Raw genomic sequence first — 19,542 nt, forward strand, 5'->3', positions numbered from 1 at the left:
GGCTTTCCAACATGATGTCATCCTCCAACGATGGGCATCTCCATCAAGCAAGTAACAAAGTGGATCCAAGAGGGTTCCCCACTCGAAGGGACATCATCAAAGTGCATGGGTACATCTCCAAGTAACATCTTCTCCACCAAAACATGACCATCACGTAGGCTCACGTCACCCCCCTAGGGCATGCATGAGTGACATGGAAACCATAGAATCCAGTGTTCGCATAAAACATGGTGTGCTATCCCTCCCAAACCATCTCAAGTGGTCTCCATCGTCATCTAGGCTCTAAAACAGGGAAACATCCAACAAACAAGTACAAGACTAGCCTAGGGGCATGGACGCATCATCGATCAAGCCAATGCATTAGCTTCTTGGCTCAGTGTTTCAGCATCTAGAGGTGTAGCAAGGAGCATACAACCATATGGAGGATCCTCAAATCCCAACGCTCATCTCAAGAGGGGCAACGATGGGGCTACAATATCATATGTGCTCTCAAAGTTGGGCTAGATGTTCTCTTTATGGTGCTAAAAAGGTGTCTTGATAGATCTTTGTTGCATGTGTAATGAACCACCTTAAACATACCCTCAAGATCAAGTGAGGTCAACATCATAAAGGACAAAAAACCATTAAAGTATCATAGTGGACCATATTCAATATCAGAGGCACAAGAATGCTTCACATGAAGCTTTACCTTCAAATGTCTTTCTAGCGCAGGATTTGCAAGCAAGTTACCAGTACCACACTTGTGTTAGGGATGATTATGTAATTAGCCCTATTAGGTGCTTCTAGTCCCCAAGGGGAAGGCATTTCACAGATCAAGCCATCAATCCATAGATCAATGCGATAAATGTGGTCATGGAATGAGAAAGACTTCAACGAAGATGGCCATAGCCATGGTACCAACTAAAGGATGTCCAAAATCTCAAGTATAATGATGAGAAGAGGGAGAAATCATGGAGGCATGACTTATCCATTTCTTTAGCCTTCATTTTCCACCCCTCTGGTGCACATTTTACTTTAATGATTTGTCATTTCTTTCATGCATAGCTTAGGTGACCCCACTTGCTTTATACTTTTCCAATACCCCTTAAAGATGTAGTAGTGGATCATTATAAGGTTGTTAGTTGGCTTGCAAACCAATGGGGAGAAATTTTTTCTCTTAGCGGTTACCCACTTTTGGTGGGTAACAGCCTACAAGTACTAGACTTGAGCGGTCTCCAACCTACAGATCCTCAACCCCCATCAGTCTACAATTTCAAAGGTAGTGCACCCCTTCTCTTCATCCATAGCAATGTTGCACGATGCGGGAGCGAAGCGGAAGCGTTTTTTGGAAGCGGGGACGCCGAAGCGTCATTTTCCAAAAATCTAGGAAGCGAAGCGTCCGCAGAAGCGTCTGCTATATATATATACATATTTTATATTTTTTTGCATTTATACTCAAAACAAACATCCCAAATACCAAATTAATTGTAGAAGACATGAAAACATGCATATTTTTGCATAAATCAAGATAGATATAACATCCATTGTACATTAATGATCTAGAATCTAGATTCTTCTCCTCTTGTCTAGCCTTTGCCTCTACCTCGATTGTCTAGGGATATTAGTCAACATTGCCCAATTTTGATCAAACTACCTAATTCAAGACTTAAAATATGGTAGAAAAAGCTTAACATGTTTGATCAATGATTTTGACTTGATTGAAAGGTAATTTTTTGCTAAGGGCGTGCCGCGTGACAAAGGAGTTCAACAATTAACACCACCAACACCAGGGTACATATAGGGCTTGGTGCTCTTGATTAAATGCTAATCGCATACCTTCATACTTGATATAATCTAATGAAATGCCACAATCCCATTGATCCTGAATACCTGAAAACTGTTAAGTCTGCTGAATTTTGAATAGGATATGAAATTCTATTTTCTCCATATGAAGTCCAATGAGGCTGGAACCACTCTCAAACATCCTGAGTCATTTCATGGTAATGTTAAAAATTTAAGTAAAAGGATGAAAATGAAAAATAAAGGAGAATGTCACTTTTACTTTAAGAATTTAACATTACCATGAGGGAGCATCTGCTATATTTATATTTTTTTTGCCTTCATTCGTCACCCTAACCCAAGGTGGACCCACCCCCAACAAGCAAACTCACCTAAAATTTAAAAAAAAATTGAAAAAAAACGATTTTCTAAACGCTTTTCCGGAAGCTTTTCTGGAAGCGTCTGGGAAGCGTACGCTTCCTCCTCCGAAGCGCCACGCTTCCGACGCCCGAAGCGCCGTACGAAGCGCGCTTCGGAAGCGGCGCTTCCGTACAACGCTTCCAAATTTCCAGGAAGCGGCTAAAAAAGCCGAAGCGGCGCTTCCGAATTCGGAAGCGCCGCTTCCGGCCAAGCTTCCTAGGCGCTTCCGTACGGGACGCGCTTCGGGGCTTGGAACCGGGGGGGGGCGCTTCGTGCAACACTGATCCATAGTCCCCCATATTGTGCCACTACCCTTCCAAGGCTCCAACATAGGCTGACCAAGGAATCGTAGAGCACTATGGCACTAGGAGTTCTAACTACACTCAAAAGTCTCCAAGTGCCCACTAGCCCCAACACCAAGGAATCCTATTGCACACCTAGATCCACCTACGATCCATAGGGTAAAAATTATGTTGCAAGAAACTCCCCCACCCGCCACCCCCCCCTCCGCATTTCTGCCATGTTTTCATTTCGAAACTCTGAAACTCGCCAAAAATGCATTTCAATTCATATATATAAATGCATTTCACATGTCGAAAATGTGTTTCATTAAATCTAAAACACGTTTCAACATCTATACAACATGTTTCCAAATGATATTTGTCTGATTTTGCCTTGATCTAATTGTTGGGACCCATATTTTGGGTTTTATTGCCTAATCAAAGGTTAATTATGAATTAATGAGACTTCTAGAAACCTCTAAGATCGGAATTTTTACTTTACAAAGGGTTTCATTCTCAATTTGCACCAAAGTGTTGTTAATCAATGGTATTGGTAAATTCTTAAAGTAAAATAATGTTTACTTAAATTTTTAACATTACCATTAATTGTTTCAGGATGTTTGAGAACGTTTCCAACCTCATTAGTCTTCAAAGGGAGAAAGTAGAATTTCATATCCAATTCAAACTTCAGCAAACTTAATAGTTTCAAATTTTCATTATTATTTTCATTAGATTATATCATGTATGAAGGTATGGTATTGATAGTTAATCAACAGCACCAAGCCCTTTATGTAACTTGATGCTAGTGATATTGCTTGTTGGACTCCTCTGTCATGGTCTTAGCAAAGATGTACCCTTCACTCAAACCAAAATCATTTATCAGGCATGCTAGGCATTTCGTAGCATATTTTAAAGTTTTAGATTAGGTAGTTTCATCAAAATTGGGTGGTGCTGACTGATGTCCCTAGAGGATTGAGATAGAGGCAAAGGGTGATACTAATGATGAGGATCCCAATATATGCAATGGTGGAACATTAATTGCCATTTATGTTTGTCATTTAAATGTTCTTGCTTATTAATTCATAATGATTTATTACCAAGTCTATATATATATATATATATATATATATCACATTTCCCAGTTTCCAAATTTTTGGGGGGTCACGTTTCCAGTGCGTTTATGTTTCAGAAACATATACCTGTTTCCCCGTATCATGCAACTTAGGGTAAAAATAGTTACACTGGGTCACCACCCCTCTCCCAACAAGTACCATAGGCAGAATGATGAGAATGATGGAATAGATGAAAGAGCACTAAATCCTAATTTTTTATATGCATGGGGTTAACTTGACAAGTGTCACCTCCAAAACTTAAGATAGAAGCATGTGCATGGGATTGTAGACATTATTTTATTATTTGGCTTAAGTCCCCATATTTTATCCTGTAGCCCCTTTTTCCCACTCATGGATTCCTAGCCCTCCATCTCTTGTATGCAGCAGCAGTGTAATTTTATTAATATCAGACTGTGCTTACATATTTACATAGCTAGGCTCGCTGCCCTTTTAGCACATACACTAACCAACCCAAAATCACACTGGCACTCTGACCTCAAAACATATAAACATAGGCACACATGCCCCAAAACATGGGCACTACATATTTACATAGCTAGGCTTGCTGCCCTTTTAGCACATAGGCTAACCAACCCAAAATCACACTGGCACTCTGACCTCAAAACATATAAACATAGGCACACATGCCCCAAAACATGGTCACCTAGGCCTAACCCATCATGGCTCACTAAATAATAAAAATACTTCCAAATATACATAGGGGTAATCGTGGGGGTGCTACATTCTGATTGTTCCTAAACTTAACCAATATAGCACAGATTGGTTACTGCACCCAAGAACTTGTCCTCAACTTGGTATGGACATTGTACAAAGTACATTTTTAATCATTTTATTTTTCATGGGAAAGTAAGGGTTCAAATAAATGGTTAACATTTAAGTACAGAGGTGATATTACCCTGTCAAATTTAACATTCCTATTTGATATATTCAATAAGAAGTGAAACAACAGTGTGGAAATCTGTATGAAAAATCTATACAAACTAAATGGGCTTGGATGAAGCAAACCTGATTAAGTTGAGAATAACAACATGCAACATTATAACTAGTCACAGCTGCTTCCCTTTGTTCAGGCTTTGATCCTAAAACAGACTCAAAATTCTCCAATGCTGCTTCATATTTTCCTTCCCTATAGATTAACAGAATGCTTTCTATCAGATAATTGAATACAAGAAAATACATCAAAGTACTTTTACAGATAACCGCAAGCAATTTTAACATTGAAGAAAATGTTTTTAAGACTAAAGAAGCAACGAAGTGCGTGTACTGAAGTTATCCAAATTTTATATGAAAAAATAAAATTAAAATGAAGATTAGTGAAAAGGTCAAAGTCAATTTTCGGGAAGAGCTTATTTTCAACCATCACAATGTGGATATTTTCTTGAACCTTACATCAGAGAGGCTCCAATTCCCAATCATCGATATAGAGGCTTGAGAGGGCATTAAACGTAGCACCTTCTGTGGTTCAACTAGCTAAAAGGAAAGAAATTAACCATGTAAGTTTATGCAAGCATGGCACTATGCTGGGAGACGTGAGCAGAACGAAATACAGCTATAAGCTAAAATAAAAGAGGATGACAACATTTTATACATCAACGTGAGCACATTAGTTGCGACAATACTAAAATGAAAAAGGGTGTGTTCAATGTACAGTGACAGATATTGGAAACTTTATCAAAACATCCAAGTCATGTTAAGACAAAGACACACAGATCATTAGAAAAATGAGACAACATTAATATGGACTTCGTGACATCATAACCAAAAACACAAAGTAACAATGATCAGATTTCCATGATTAAGCACTGATGTAACAAGACATGGATTTCTCCTATAGAAGGTAATTTTACAAAGCATGTAATATAGCCAAGAGACTAATTGAAGAATATTAAATTTTACATGTCAAGTAATATCACAGCAATAAAGTCCCAGGGGGCAGCTCAATTGGTGATCGAGGTAATGTGAAATCTGTGAAAACTGAGAGATCCAAGGTTCAAATCCCCCCGGTTCTAACCCGGTTTACAGAGAGGAGGACAGGCCATAGACCCCCAAAGGTTTACTAATAGCTACGTGTCAGGCGGGCTGCTGACTTCCTATGGGATACCAATATATATATATATATATAGATATAGATAGATAGATAGATATCACAGCAATAAATATTTTAGTCTAAGGTGTTGAAAATGTAACTAGGTTCGGTCTTCATAACTATCATTGTACTTGTTTCAATATGTATTTCATGTAAAAAGCAAAAAGAAGAAAAATATTTTTTTATTATTATTATTATTATTTTCTAGTCAAAGCATGTTCTTCATGCTTCTAGGGTTTACTGAATCAAAAAGAAAATGTGTCATGTGTCAAAGTCCCATTTGGACAAATTGTAAGAAAAAGACAACATCTATTTTGAGTCAAGGCTCAAAAGAATCATTTTGTCACCACAAGACTAGGTCGGCCCTCGAAGGGACCCATTCGACCTCCTGGATGTGTATATATACAGTGCAGCTTGACCTCATTCACTCACTCACTCACCACTTTGATTTTTGTGCCAAGAAAGGGAGAATTTCAGCGAGAAAGTCATGTTTACTACCCCAATCTGTTCACATGTGTGAATATACTCTACAGTTTTTCAGAGCTATTATAGGGCCCAAATGTCAAGGCCCAAAATTTCAGGGGCCGAAATTTTAGGAGATGACCAGAATTCAGAAATTTGACCAATGTTGACTTTGATGACTATGACTTGGTGAAAGAGACTCGGTGGAGGGCTGACTTAGGTTCATTGTGACAATTTTGTATTGGTCTTGGGTCTTGGATATCTCACTTTGATCTAATTCTATAAGAAGAGAATTTTTCTTGGGTTTTCCCCCTTGTGGGATTTTTGCCCTGGCTCGGAGCCTACATCTTTGTGTTCTTTGTTTCTTGTCATCTTCATGTTTTGTACTTTTGGTAATTGCTTGATGAAGCAAAAGAACATAAAAATTAATAAAGCCAACAAACATTCACAAGTAATTATCATGACAAAGATATCAACCCTAATCTACAAGGCTATTGATTTCTCAACATAACAAACATATTTTCATGGATATCTTACATAAGGCACAACATCAACTTTCAGTTGAAGATAAACAACAAATGGACAATCAAACCCAAAGGGCAAGTTAAATTGTATAAGAGACATTTCAATGCGTTACCGTCCAAACCCTTACCTTTTGTGATAAAAGTCCTAAAGCACAAATGAGACCCAACTAACACTAAACAAGGGCCACTCATTGTCACCATAGTAGCTCCTTCACACATTTTTGGCTGCCTTTCCACTAGCACAAGGCGGGTAGCTGCCTTTCCACTTGCACAAGGTGGGTATCTCTAAGAAACCCTAATCTTACCAAATATTAATAATCACAACGAATTTGTTATCCCCAAGGGGTAACTACCTTAGAGGCACCCTCACAAGGGTGTTGTGTTGTTGATTGCATGAGCTTTCGAGCTCGGAATATCCATAATCGGGCACTTATCTCAATTTCTTCTTCAAACATACGATTGTGCTAGCTCAGTTATGGTATATCAAATACTCCACCCTCATCTCTTAGATTGACAAATGCACTTACAGATGGTACAATTTCGTTTCAACATGTTGTCTTTGATATTCCATGCATTGGTATTCTTACTTGGATGCAATGCTATAACTTTTGGGTCATGTTGTGAAAGTGATGAACTCTAAAAGAAATTTGATACGCTTCAAAACCTTATAGTTTTAGTATTTTCCTTGTTCAACCATGCGGGACATAGTTTTCCCTTAGAAGCATCATTTTCTGAGTTAGTGTAATGTCCCCATCCCCTTAGGAGACATAAAGGGATGACTCTGCTAGCCTAATTAACTTCCCGTAAGCTAAGGCGGGAAAATTAATCAAGGGAACACAATTCACCTGGGAGAATACCTTATCAAAACTAAAGGGGGAAAAGGGGGAAAAGGGGACATGGGTCCCAAGCTAACGACAAGTTAGTTTTAAATTATAAAGTGAGAAAACCCACTAAAGTGACTTTATTAAAATAAAAGGTAAAAAGGTGGCAAAAGTCAAGTGAGTTATAAAAAGGGGAAAATGAGGAGTCTCTCCTCATTCTTGCATTTGTTCACTTGAAAAATAGAATTTTGGAGAGCTCTTGAGAAAGAGTCTAGGGTTTTTGGAAACCCTCATTCTGGTTGTTGGTTTCGGTGTTGAAACTATACACCCTAGCTAGTATTGGAACAGGATCACTCAGATTCCGACATTGAGCTTCATTGTTGACGAAGAAGAAGGAAGTGGCAGAAAGGAAGTAAGTTTAAAGGTGTTATCAGTTGATTTTATATTCACTTTTGAGTATTCCTCACTCTCTTTACATGTTGATTGTTGAGCTACATTGGGGGTCAAGTTTCCACAGTATCTTGTTAGGTATTGAAACGAATTTATTCTTTTGCATGGTGGCTGAGACAGCTTGCTAAGAGGACTGCGTCCTGTCATTATCTTGAGGTCAAGTTCCATCTTTTTGTGGGTTGAGTTTTGTTACATAAGGAGGTCGAGTTTCACTTGTAAAAGGGGTTGAGTTTTCCCTCTGTATTTGTTGGCTGAGTACCATTCAAATCTGAGCACATCTGTAATCTATTGAAAGCTAAATTTGAGTCTTTTGGAGGATCAAAATCTGATAAAATAGGTCAAGTATGTTAAGAGGTTGAGTAGTTGTTTAAAGAGGGTCGAGTTCCTCCTTTGTACCTATTCAAGCTGCCAAAGATACCTGTGTTTGCTGGCTGAGGACATGTTGGAAGAGCTGAAGGTGTTCACTGTTTACGAGAGTAGCATTTCTACTTGGGCCAAGTATCCAGATTTACTGACCTGAACTGTTATATTACCGCCAGATTTATTTGCAGCCATTTATTATCTAATTCCTCTCTATTATCGTTGTTTGCGCATCTATCCACGATATGTAAAATCTGAGTTGTAAATGAATGATATAATATTGTTATGAAGTGTTTTATGGTGTTTATTTGGTACTGGTTACATTCTACTTGAACAAAATACACAAAAATTACACCTACGCCATATGCATGCAAACTGTTTGACAAAACACCTCAGTGACAAAACCAAGTAAACTCAAAAAAAAATTGTGGCAAATTTCGAGTTATTGCAAGGGGGTATCTTATAGTGATATCAGAGCATGGTCTTGGACAGCTGTGTGGTTTGAAGGGTAGATTATAACAAGCAGTTTGATGAGTATTGAATACCATCGACTTATCACCTATAGGAGGAGCTACAAGGGCAGAGAACCTACTCCTATTTCAGAAGAAGAAGAAGTTCTGAAAGCAGAAGAAGAGGGAGAAGTACAATCTGGAAAAGGTGAGGCAACCATGGGAGATAGGGAAACCCAAGAGTTTAACAGCCTGATTAGCATTCTAAATGATTTGGCCAAGGGCCAAAAGGTGATGGAGCTAATGGGGAAATTAGCCAATAACAACGGGGAACAACAAAAGAAGGAACCCATTAATGGTGAAGGGTCTAACAGTGGAGAAGGCAGCCAAGCATGCACAACCATGCAAAGCCACACAATATATACAGCAAGTCATCTAGACCCACTATGCCACAATTTTAAAATGAGGCAGTAGCAAGCCAAATTGTGCTAGTTGATCAGGATGAGCCTTTTGGGGCATATTTGGAGGAGTATAGGAGGCAGGGGCAAGACTTTCAAGCTGCCATGACTTTCATAGACTTCTGCAACCTCAAAATAAGAAACAGGCCTAAGGGAGCTAAGAGGGCTATGATGCAGAACCAAGAGCTACAGAAAACACTAGGGAAAGTGACCCTCTCATGTTTTGATGGATCCTCAAAATGTTCAGCTAGATCATGGGTTCAGAAGTTGGACACATATTTCCAGCTCCATCAGATGACAGAGACAGATGCCATTAAGTTGGCTACCTTACATTTGGATGGTGAGGCCCATGAATGGTGGTACCATGGGTTAGTGACTTTGGGTCATGCTAGCAATACCACATACAAGGACTTTACGCAGAAGCTCATTGAGCGCTTTGACAAGAAGGAACCAGAGATTCATTTAAGAGAGCTGGAACAGCTTAAGCAGACTGGCAGCCCAGAGGCATATATCTCAAATTTTCAAAATCTGGCAATAATGGTCAATGACATATCTGATGCACGATTGGTGATGTTGTTTATGGAGGGGCTATCTGAGCCTACACGTGGTTGGGTTAAGGATTATAAGCCTACCACTCTACACAACGCAGTCAGCAGAGCCAGAAACATGCAGGATGTTGTTCCTAGAAGCAGATTTCCTCCTAAACCATCCTTCCCCCAGAAGAACAAAGAAGTTAAACCCTTTCAGAAGGAGTGGACCAGGAAACCAAAGATGGATGAGGAGACCCAGAAAGAACTGAGGAAGAAAACTATGTTTCAGCTATCAGGAGCATTGGGCACTAGGGCACAGATGTGCAAGGAAGGACAAGACTGACAAAGCCCATTACAATGAGGTTTATTCAGAGAGTGACAGTGATGAGGAGGATGAGGAGTCGGTACCGAAACAGGGACACCAAGCAACAGGTGAGGAGACATCACAGGATGGGGCTAACGCCCTGTTATTGCATACATGTCAGGACTTCCTAGATAACACACATTCAGAGACAAGGGGGTTCTGTTGGGACATAAGGCATCCCACAACTTTATAGACGCAACTATGATGGGTTGGAGGGAGATTCCAATAGAGGAGTTTGAGGGCTTCACAATGGTCATACCAGGTGATCATCAGATGGAGTGCACTAGGTGGATTCCCAATCTAAAAATAACCATGGGAAATTACACATTGACAGATGATTTTTTGTGGTGGATGTACCAGATACCAATGTGGTACTCAGAGTTCAGTGGTTGTATTCCATTGAGAGGTACACTATAGATCAGAGGAGGATGGAGATGGAGTTCACAAACCATGATGGCAAAAATGTAGTTTTTTGAGCCATAATCAATATCTGCCCAAGATAGTGTAATCTCATAGCATGGACATTGGAGGCAGTGTCGTGGCATGAAGACATAGAGTGGGCAATTGAGTCATACTTTTGACAGGAAGCCACCAGATCAGCCTCAACAACATCCAGATTATATTCAGGCATTACTCCAAAAACATCATAAGGTTTTCGGCAACATCCCTCGAGGTAGACCCCCAAATAGAGGGTTTGAGCATGTCATAGAGTTAAAGGAAGGGGTTCAGGCAGTTATAACCAACCCCTACTGCCATCCCAAGGTATACAAGGATGAGTTCAAAAGAAGCGAAGTGAAATTAGGCTTGATTTCTCTACTAGATAATTACTTGTGAGTGTTAAGTTTCTTCTTTTTATTTGTTATGTCTTCTTCTTCTTCTTCATCAAGCAATATAAAAAATGTTCAATCGTCTAGGAAAATAAAGAGACAAGAAACACAAAATTAGGCTCCAAGCCAAGGCAAAACCCCGCAAGGGGGAACCCAACAATCCTTCTCTTATAGAATCAGATCAAAATGCAATATCCAAGACCAACACCAAAACTGCCACCAAAAATGCCAAGTCAAACCCTCCTCCAGGTCACCTCCAATGTTAAAGTCAACGATGGTTAAACTATTCCAAATCTGGTCAACTCCTGAAATAGCACTAAAAATTCAGCCTGTACAGAATTTTGTCCACATCAGAAATTTTGGTCAACAAAAGGCTTTCTCTCTCCTTTGACTTTTGCTCCCTGTTCGTCTTCATATGGTTCAGATCTACTTCATTTTTTGTGATTAGATGATCTCTCAAATGAGTCGAACCGCCTCTTATATATAGTTGTCTAGGAGGATCGAATAGGTGACTTTTGGAGTGTAATATTCCTACCAAAAATTTACAATGATAAACAAAACAAATGCAACAAATTCAACACAATAAAAATGTGCGCAAATCAGGGAACCAGAAATGAGCCAGAAACATGCCAAAATGAGCCAATTTTATTATATAGCTGAAGGAGTACAAAATAGATTGGAGTGAGTGCGCCTAGGCTTACTTAGAGCAAGCTACAAGCCCAAGGTGGATGAATATCAGTTGTCCAAATGATGCAGAAAGCTCCCCAACAAATAACTGCGCTGACCCTTAATGAAGTACACTGCTGGCTGAGTTGGGACCCCCTGTTCAACCCCTCAAACCTGCCCAGAAAATTTTACCAAATTATTTCAGAGATCCTTGTCAAAAATCCAGAAAGGGTTTGCTCTAAATTTGATGCTCCAAAATTGACCCCAAATGCTTGGCCCTCCTCCACAAGCAGAAAATGTAACATGTAGCAGATGTTGTGCTTGCTGCTCCACCAAAATGCTGGAAAATCCCCCACAATCTCCCCCAATCCAATACCAAACAACCAATCTCCCCAATTCCTTTCACAAGCCACCCCACACTTGGCCCCCACGAAAGACTGTGCAGTTCCTGGGCAAGATGACGCAGGCCCCAGCTCTAGAAATTCGTACTGTTGTGGAAATACCTCCTGCTCTTGTAAACCCTTCTCCTTTTGCCCAGAATTTGGTCAAGGAATGCTTCAGCAATAGTGTAGCCCCTATCTCTGGCACCACTCTCCAACAAGAACTGTGTGGCTCCTTTCCTGCGTCCCAGCTGAACCAGAAATGCGTGATATCTGCGTGGTCTTCTCCCCAGCCTCCAAAGAAAGATAAAATGGCCTTCCTAGGGTGGCACTCGAAGTCCACCGAAGAGAGGTTGAGCTTCCCCCTTGGGAAACTCTTGTGCTCAACAGCACTATGTAACTCAGCTAAACAGCTAGAGCAACAATCAGATATTGAATGATCAAAAATCCCCTGAATGATGCTGCCTTCCTCTTATTTATAATTGTTGCTCTCTTCCTTCATGTGGGCCCCTTCACTAAGCAATTCGAGCTCCCTCCTTAGCCATTCGAATTTCTCCATCAAGGGGGTGTGTATTTCATCATGGGGTGGTCCCCACATCCCACTATGTGATTAATCTTCCCTTTGTCTAATGTTTGGGGCCTCCACTACCACACAACATTAAATTAATTAATGTTCACCCACTTTTCCTAAGTTTGTACCCAAAATTTTCTCCATCCATAATTTGCAAAAATTGAGAAAGGCACTTAGCAGATTTTTATTGGAAGGGATATTACATGGAGGCCCAGGCGGACTTGTTCCAAGGGCTGACTTGACATTTTGTGGACTTAATGACTCAACATAATGATAAAATTCAAAATTCTTTTCTTGCAAATGTCCAAATGGGACATGACTCAAATACATTTTCTTTGACTCATAATAAATTATTTTTTACTCTTTTTGACTCTATAATCATGAAGAACATGCTTTGACCAAAAATAAATATAATAATGAATATAATAAATACACCAATGATTGTTTTACATTACATTATGAAGACCAACACTAGTTACAACTTCAACAACCACCAGCTCAGCCTCAATAGCATCTAGATGATATTCAGACATTACTCCAAAAACATCAGAAGGATTTTGGCGACATCCCTCCAGGTAGACCCCCAAATAGAGGGTTTGAGCATGTCATAGAGTTAGAGGAAGGGGTTCAGGCAGTTATAACCAGCCCCTATCGCCATCCCAAGGTATACAAGGATGAGATCGAGAAAACTATCAAAGAGTTGTTGCGGTTGGGCCACATTCGTCCTAGTTATAGTCCCTTTGCTTCTTCGGTGGTGTCGGCCAAGAAAAAAGATGGCACCTTAAGGATGTGTATCAATCACTGGGCACTTAAGAAGAAAACTATCAAGAACCGATATCCAATTTCGAGAATTTATGAACTAATGGACAAGTTGAAGGGAGCAAAGTAATTCTCGAAGATAGATCTTCGCTCTAGCTACCATCATATCAAAGTTCGGGAACAAGATATCCCAAAGACTGCTTTCTGATGTCATTACGACCACAATGAGTTTTTGGTTATGCCATTTGGGCTAACCAATGCCCCCACTACATTTCAATCCTGCATGAACCACATGTTCAATAAACAATTGTGGAAGTATATGTTGGTTTTCTTTGATGACATACTCATTTACAACAGGACTTGGGAGGATCATCTCAAGCATTTGGATGAGGTGTTGGGAATTCTGGAAGAACAACAACTCTATGCAAAAGAGTCCAAATGTGAGTTTGGTATGACTGAGATGCTTTACTTGGGGCATGTGATTGGGGAAAACGGGGTCCAGGTACACCAGGAGAAAATCAGGGCAATCATTGAGTGGCCTACCCCAAAGAATGTGACAAAACTAAAAAGCTTCCTAGGCCTTTGCACCTATTACAGGAAGTTTGTTAAGGGGTTCTCACAACTGACAACGCCTCTTACAGACCTCACTAAGAAGGGAGCTTTTAGTTGGACAAACAAGGCACAAGTGAAATCTTCCTCCAACCTGGAGGACAGCCTATCTATCTGAGCATGTGATGTTGCCTGGTCCTACTTCTCCTCTTTGTCCTTCTTTCTGAGAAGACACTAGGTACTATAGTGGCCAAACTCGCCACACCTGAAGCACTTGACCTTAGATAGGTCCTTCTTCTTCTTTCTTTGCTCCCCTTGCACCTGATTGGGACCCTTAGATGTGAGGGCCACATTCTCCTCCTCCTTCACCATCTTTTGTCTGTTGCCACTAATGGCGCTCTTCAACAAAGCTCGTCTCAAATCCTCCTGCTACAAATCGGCCCACATTTTGTCCCATCCTGGTAGCGTGTCTCTACCCAATATACTTTGGATGGAGACCTGCGAATCCTCTGTGACACTATTGAGTGCTAATCACGCTAGCTTTAAGGTTGAGGCACTACCCCAACAGCGGACAGCTTATCTTGAACCTCCTGAATCCTAGTGAGAAAGGGATCTATGCCTTCCCCTTCTGCATCTTGATGCATCTTAGCTTCTCCTCCAGGACCATCTTCCGCTGCCCGGAAGTACCCTAGTATAGCGTGAGAGAGCATCCCACATTTCTTTGGCAATATCCTTGAAGTAGAAAGTCTACATGGTTATAGAAGACATCACGATAGAAATGGCATCTCCATTGGAAGCATATAAGGACAACCGAAGTAGCAGTATATATGGTTGGGGGAAAGTCATCTAGCTAGATTGAAGATAAATAAATCATCATACATCATCATTATTAGGAAGGAGCATTTGTAGAATAAGGATCATCAAGATCCTCCATTGGAATCTTCATTAGAAGGTTCACCTCTACTAAGAAGAAGCAAGTGCCTCACAAATAGTCCACATTCCACCTTGTATGGGATCAACTAGTAAGGTATGATGACAAAGATGTGCAACATGTTGAGTTGGTTTAAGAACTTTCATCTTCAAGAAAGGAAAGGAAGCTGCTAGAAGGAAGTCTAGATGACCAAAAGAAGGAAAAGGTATGTATATATTTGATAGATAAAGTCATGTCATCATATAGTTGCAGATAACATGGTTGAATGCTCTATCTCATGAGTATGATCAAAGAAGAAGGATCTCTTCCATTAGAATGATGCATGAAGGCATGTAGACAATGTGCCTTGAACTCTTCTACATATTGATAAGATGAAATCAACATAATATGACCTCATATGGAAGATGAGGTGGTTGACAATTATGGTTCCTATGATGAAGGAACTATGTATAGAAGTTCCTGGGGAAGCAATATGTGAAGAAAGGAAGAAGAGTTTGTGAAAGATGCAACTATAGTCACGTAAGATAAGTGATCAACATTTGATAACTAAAAGAATTAGCCATGACATCTCCATGGAAGAAGGTATGAAGACCCTGATATGGATATTGCAAAAGAAGAATCTTGGTAATGAATGTCTTGGAGACGGGTTCATACATGTGCAGGATGTTGACATTGCAAGAAGTTGATGTCAGGACGAAAGGCCATCATTAAAAAGGTAATTTTGATTTTATGTTCATTTTGATTTTTGAAAACATCTAGTTGAGTTGAAATAGGGCTACTGAAAGAGGGTTGTAGAAGTCACCTACAACTAGTATTCACAAGATTGGATGGAAGATCCTGAAAGAAGCATGAATTGGAAGAGGTATTTGTATGAAGGAAAACATTCTGATGAAGAAAAGGATGACATGACTATTGGTTCAACCCTATGGTTTGTTGAAGGGAAGTGATGGAGAAAGATGGTTGAAGCCCTACAAAAAATTTATGATGAAGAAGGCTCCATAATGAAGAAGATATAGTTCGTGACATGATGCAGAGAGAGGAGCCCTACAAGCATTTGATAGTACCATGATGTCCACCAAAGAGTAGATAGTTGTTTGAAACAAGTCCCTAGGTAAGAGCGAGCTTGGGTATATTCCTTTTATATGAATGAGTATATCCTCCCTAGTTGAGAGGGAGAGATAGACACATCATTCGTCTTCATGATATGAAGAAAGAATGGAGTATTGGGGAAGCATCTGGTTTCTAATACTCTTTGAGGATGTGGTAGGGCATCCAATATGTAAGAGTAGTCAAAGAGGAAATTCCTTGAGGATGCATTATTCCAAGACAAGAGTTGTCCTAGAAGGACATACCTTGTGAACCTCCGAGTGAGGTATGTGCCTTAAGAGACAATGATGATCGTGTCTATCAGTCATTGTCTCGCCAGCATTGTGCTCTGATCTTGTGGAGAGATAGAGTTGTTAGTTAAGGCCTTGCTATGTGACAATGTTGGTTGGATTGAAGAGGTGCAATGAGATAAGTTGAAATAATAGTTTATAAGATGGCTTACCAGTCCGACTTTTCTTATGAGAATTCTTCAGTATGAGAATGTCCAAGTACCTTGTATAGATTATGAATACCTCCCTAGTTAAGAGGGAGTGTTGAAATATGTAACTAGGTTCGGTCTTCATAATGACATATGTAATCATGTATGTATTTGATGTTAAAGAGGAGAAATTTATTATTATTGTCGTTCTTGATGCATGGGTTTCATGCTCAAGGTTATTTTATTTATAGGTCAAGCACCCATTGAGTGCTTCTAGGGCTTGTCATTGGGTCAACAAACCAATTAAGTCATTGTCATGTGTGGAAGACCCTCTTCGGCTTATTGTATTAAGTCAAGAAAATTTATTTGAGTCAAAGACCCTCCAAGACCTTGTCAACGTGAAGTCAACAAGTCGGGCCATCAAGCTTTGAATTTGGCCTCCTAGAGATGATATGTCGGCCCATTAGGGCTCTTTAGAAGCTTGTAAATACAAGGCACTCAGCCTCACTTGAGGATCATCATAAAGTTCGATATCCTAGAGAAAAAAAGCTAGAAGACAAACGAAGGAAAGGATAAAAAGGAAGAGAAAGAAATCAAAGTATGAAGAATGTTATTGGGGTTGTATTTCCACATGTGCGAAGAAGAAGTTAGGGCATCCCTATAGCTACAGCAAGACCGAATTACAGTCAGGTTAAGGAGCCGAGTTAAGGGTCAAGAAGCATCAAAATTACAAGCCAAATAGTCAAAGAAAAGAAGCCAATCCCAACAAAGGAAAAAGAAGGAAGAATTCTTCATTATTCTCTCACACATGCCAAAAGTTAGGGTTTTTGCAGTAGCTGAAATTGTAGTCAAAAATTGCAGGTCCAAAAGGGAGGTCGAGGGAGAAGTTGTAGCAGTTGGAAAGCTAGTTTGACTAATGCTGACTTTGTGGAAGAGAAGCTCATTAAGAAGAAGTTTGACTTGGTCTTGGAGGGGTCTTTGTCAATGGTCATAGGTCTTGGAATTCGTCATTTGAAGTTCTATAAGAAGAGAAGAGTTCTTGTGGGTTTTCCTCTCAAAAGGAGAGGTTTTGGCCATCGCTGACAGCCTATATTTTGTGTCTCCTTGTCTCATTGATTTTCATTGTTTGGTAGTTGTTTGATGATAGAGAACACTAATAATAATCAAGTGAAAGAAGAAGCTAATCGAGTTAAGTAAAAATACATCACAAGCAGTTATCAGAATAAGAGAAATCACCTATTTCATTGCCCCTAGATTTCTCAATAGAAGGAACATAGCCCTGGATCATAGCCGTCTCGCTAAAACCCAACAACCCACAAGTCAATGTCACGGCCAAAATAAACGAACACCACATCATGGGTGGTCTAGGATATCCTATTTAGATAATCGCATCTTCATACAAGATCAAGACATGTGGATCACTTCAATCAAAATCACAAAGATAAAAATCAACACAAGTCAACTCCTCAACATCGGTATACCAAGCTCGTAGTATAGATGATTGTTAATTTTTAGGGCTAAATTGTTCTCTGTTGTAGATAATTGCATTTTCAAAATTATCCATCATTTACACATTACATTCACCCCATAACAGCATATCAACATCAACAATTATATAGAGAGAACAATAAACATCAACAATGCAACAGAACCGTAAAGAACAATAGAAGAAAAGAATGCACAATAGAGACACCAGGATTTAGGTCAGAGACCAGGGAAAAACTCCACAACGAGGAAAACCCAACCAGATTCTTCTTTTATTGGATATTCATCAATTGTTCAGTAGAGATACGAAGTGTCGAAAAAGTAGCAATAAAATCGACAAAGTCTGATTTTTTGGGCTGGCCGATTTTATCAACAGACTTTTTGGCAATTTTTTGGAAAACGAAAAAGTCACGATTTAATCAAGAGGCAATCGAAAAAATCGCGAAGCCCAACCAGGTCGTGGATAAGTGAGGGAAAAGGCTGAAAAATAACTCATTTTTCACTCTTCTTTCTGCCATTTGCCCCTATGGAGAGAGGAGGTGTTTGCCACTGCCCAAGAGGAGGAGATTTGCTATCTTTGCGGCGTGGATTTGGACATTTTTCCAGTGCTCAACGTGAGAGACTCAAGGTGTCGATTTGTCGCTACCAAATATGTATTTTAATTTCTCTCTTAGTCTTTGTTACACAAATAGCTTCTTAAATCTTCCTATTAGTTTGTTTTTAGCTTATTTCAGCTTAGAAATTTGAATCAAAACATTGTTTAGAATCTAGATTGAATCAAAACTTCAAAAATTTTAGATTGTTTACATGTTTCAACTTTCAACTTTCAAGAATCAAAAATTCAAACCCTTGTTTAGTGCATCTGAGTGCGTTCAAATGAGTGAGAAGAGGGAAAAATGTCGAGGAATTTGGACCCTATGTGGGAATATGGTGAACCTGATCGTATACCCGATAGTGGGGAGGTCAATAGACAATATTTGTCGTGCAAGTCATGTGGCAAGCATATGTCAAGGAGAGTCAACACATTAAAATTCCATCTGGGGTAAATTCCAGGGCAAAATATAGAACTTTGCCAAAAAGTAACTCCAAAAATCATCTAGAGGGCCATTAAATCACTACATGATAAAGACGATGCCAAAGACAACAGGGCATAGGAAAAGGCAAAGGGAAATGCAAAGCCATTCCCTATTCCCATAACAGGAACAGAGGATCTCAGTGATTGATTACTTTATGACATCTACATGACTCATGATATGATATTTTGACTCTTGAGGGTTGAGACTGAGTCAAGACTCAAGATTCAGGACTTGATTCACTATTTTGATATGTGATGTAGCACTAGACTTCATATGCATATTATATATTAGCTTTATTTCCATGTTTACATGGAAATGCATTTATTTGATGTTATGGATACTTTAGATGCTAAAAAAAAATTCAAAAAAATGATTATTTTTGTATTTTTTTAATTTTGCCAATTTTTTCAAAAACTTTAACGACTTTTTCAATGTTTGGATCCTTGTTGATTTAAACCCGACTTCGACTTTTTCCACATTGATGTGAAAATTCCTAGATCCTACAATCTCAGGAATCCTACTGCAACCAATTGAATCTACTTCTCCTAGATTGTAGATTATGTTACAAACTTATTTCAGATTTCTTCATGAAATATCGAAGTAAATTACTGAAGCAGCCTACACCAATTTAGTTATGATTATGAAACATAGAAACTAAGCAACGAAAATAGAAACAC

The 19,542-nt window shown here is 39.4% G+C and overlaps 1 protein-coding gene across 1 annotated transcript in view; it reads right to left on the reverse strand.

Moving 5' to 3' along the window:
* LOC149205432 (protein MET1, chloroplastic-like) overlaps positions 1–19,542 on the reverse strand; it is a 142,014-nt gene that overhangs the window by 37,530 nt on the left and 84,942 nt on the right. Inside the window, exon 5 of the mRNA XM_089395069.1 lies at positions 4,598–4,718. Within this exon, the coding sequence (XP_089251195.1) occupies positions 4,598–4,718 (121 nt within the window). The remainder of the gene's footprint in view (positions 1–4,597; positions 4,719–19,542) is intronic.

The sequence above is a fragment of the Pinus tabuliformis genome, chromosome 1_2 (genome assembly GCF_031772625.1).
Source record: "Pinus tabuliformis cultivar Carrire ecotype Pingquan chromosome 1_2, CPIR1, whole genome shotgun sequence".
NCBI classification, from domain to species: domain Eukaryota; kingdom Viridiplantae; phylum Streptophyta; class Pinopsida; order Pinales; family Pinaceae; genus Pinus; species Pinus tabuliformis.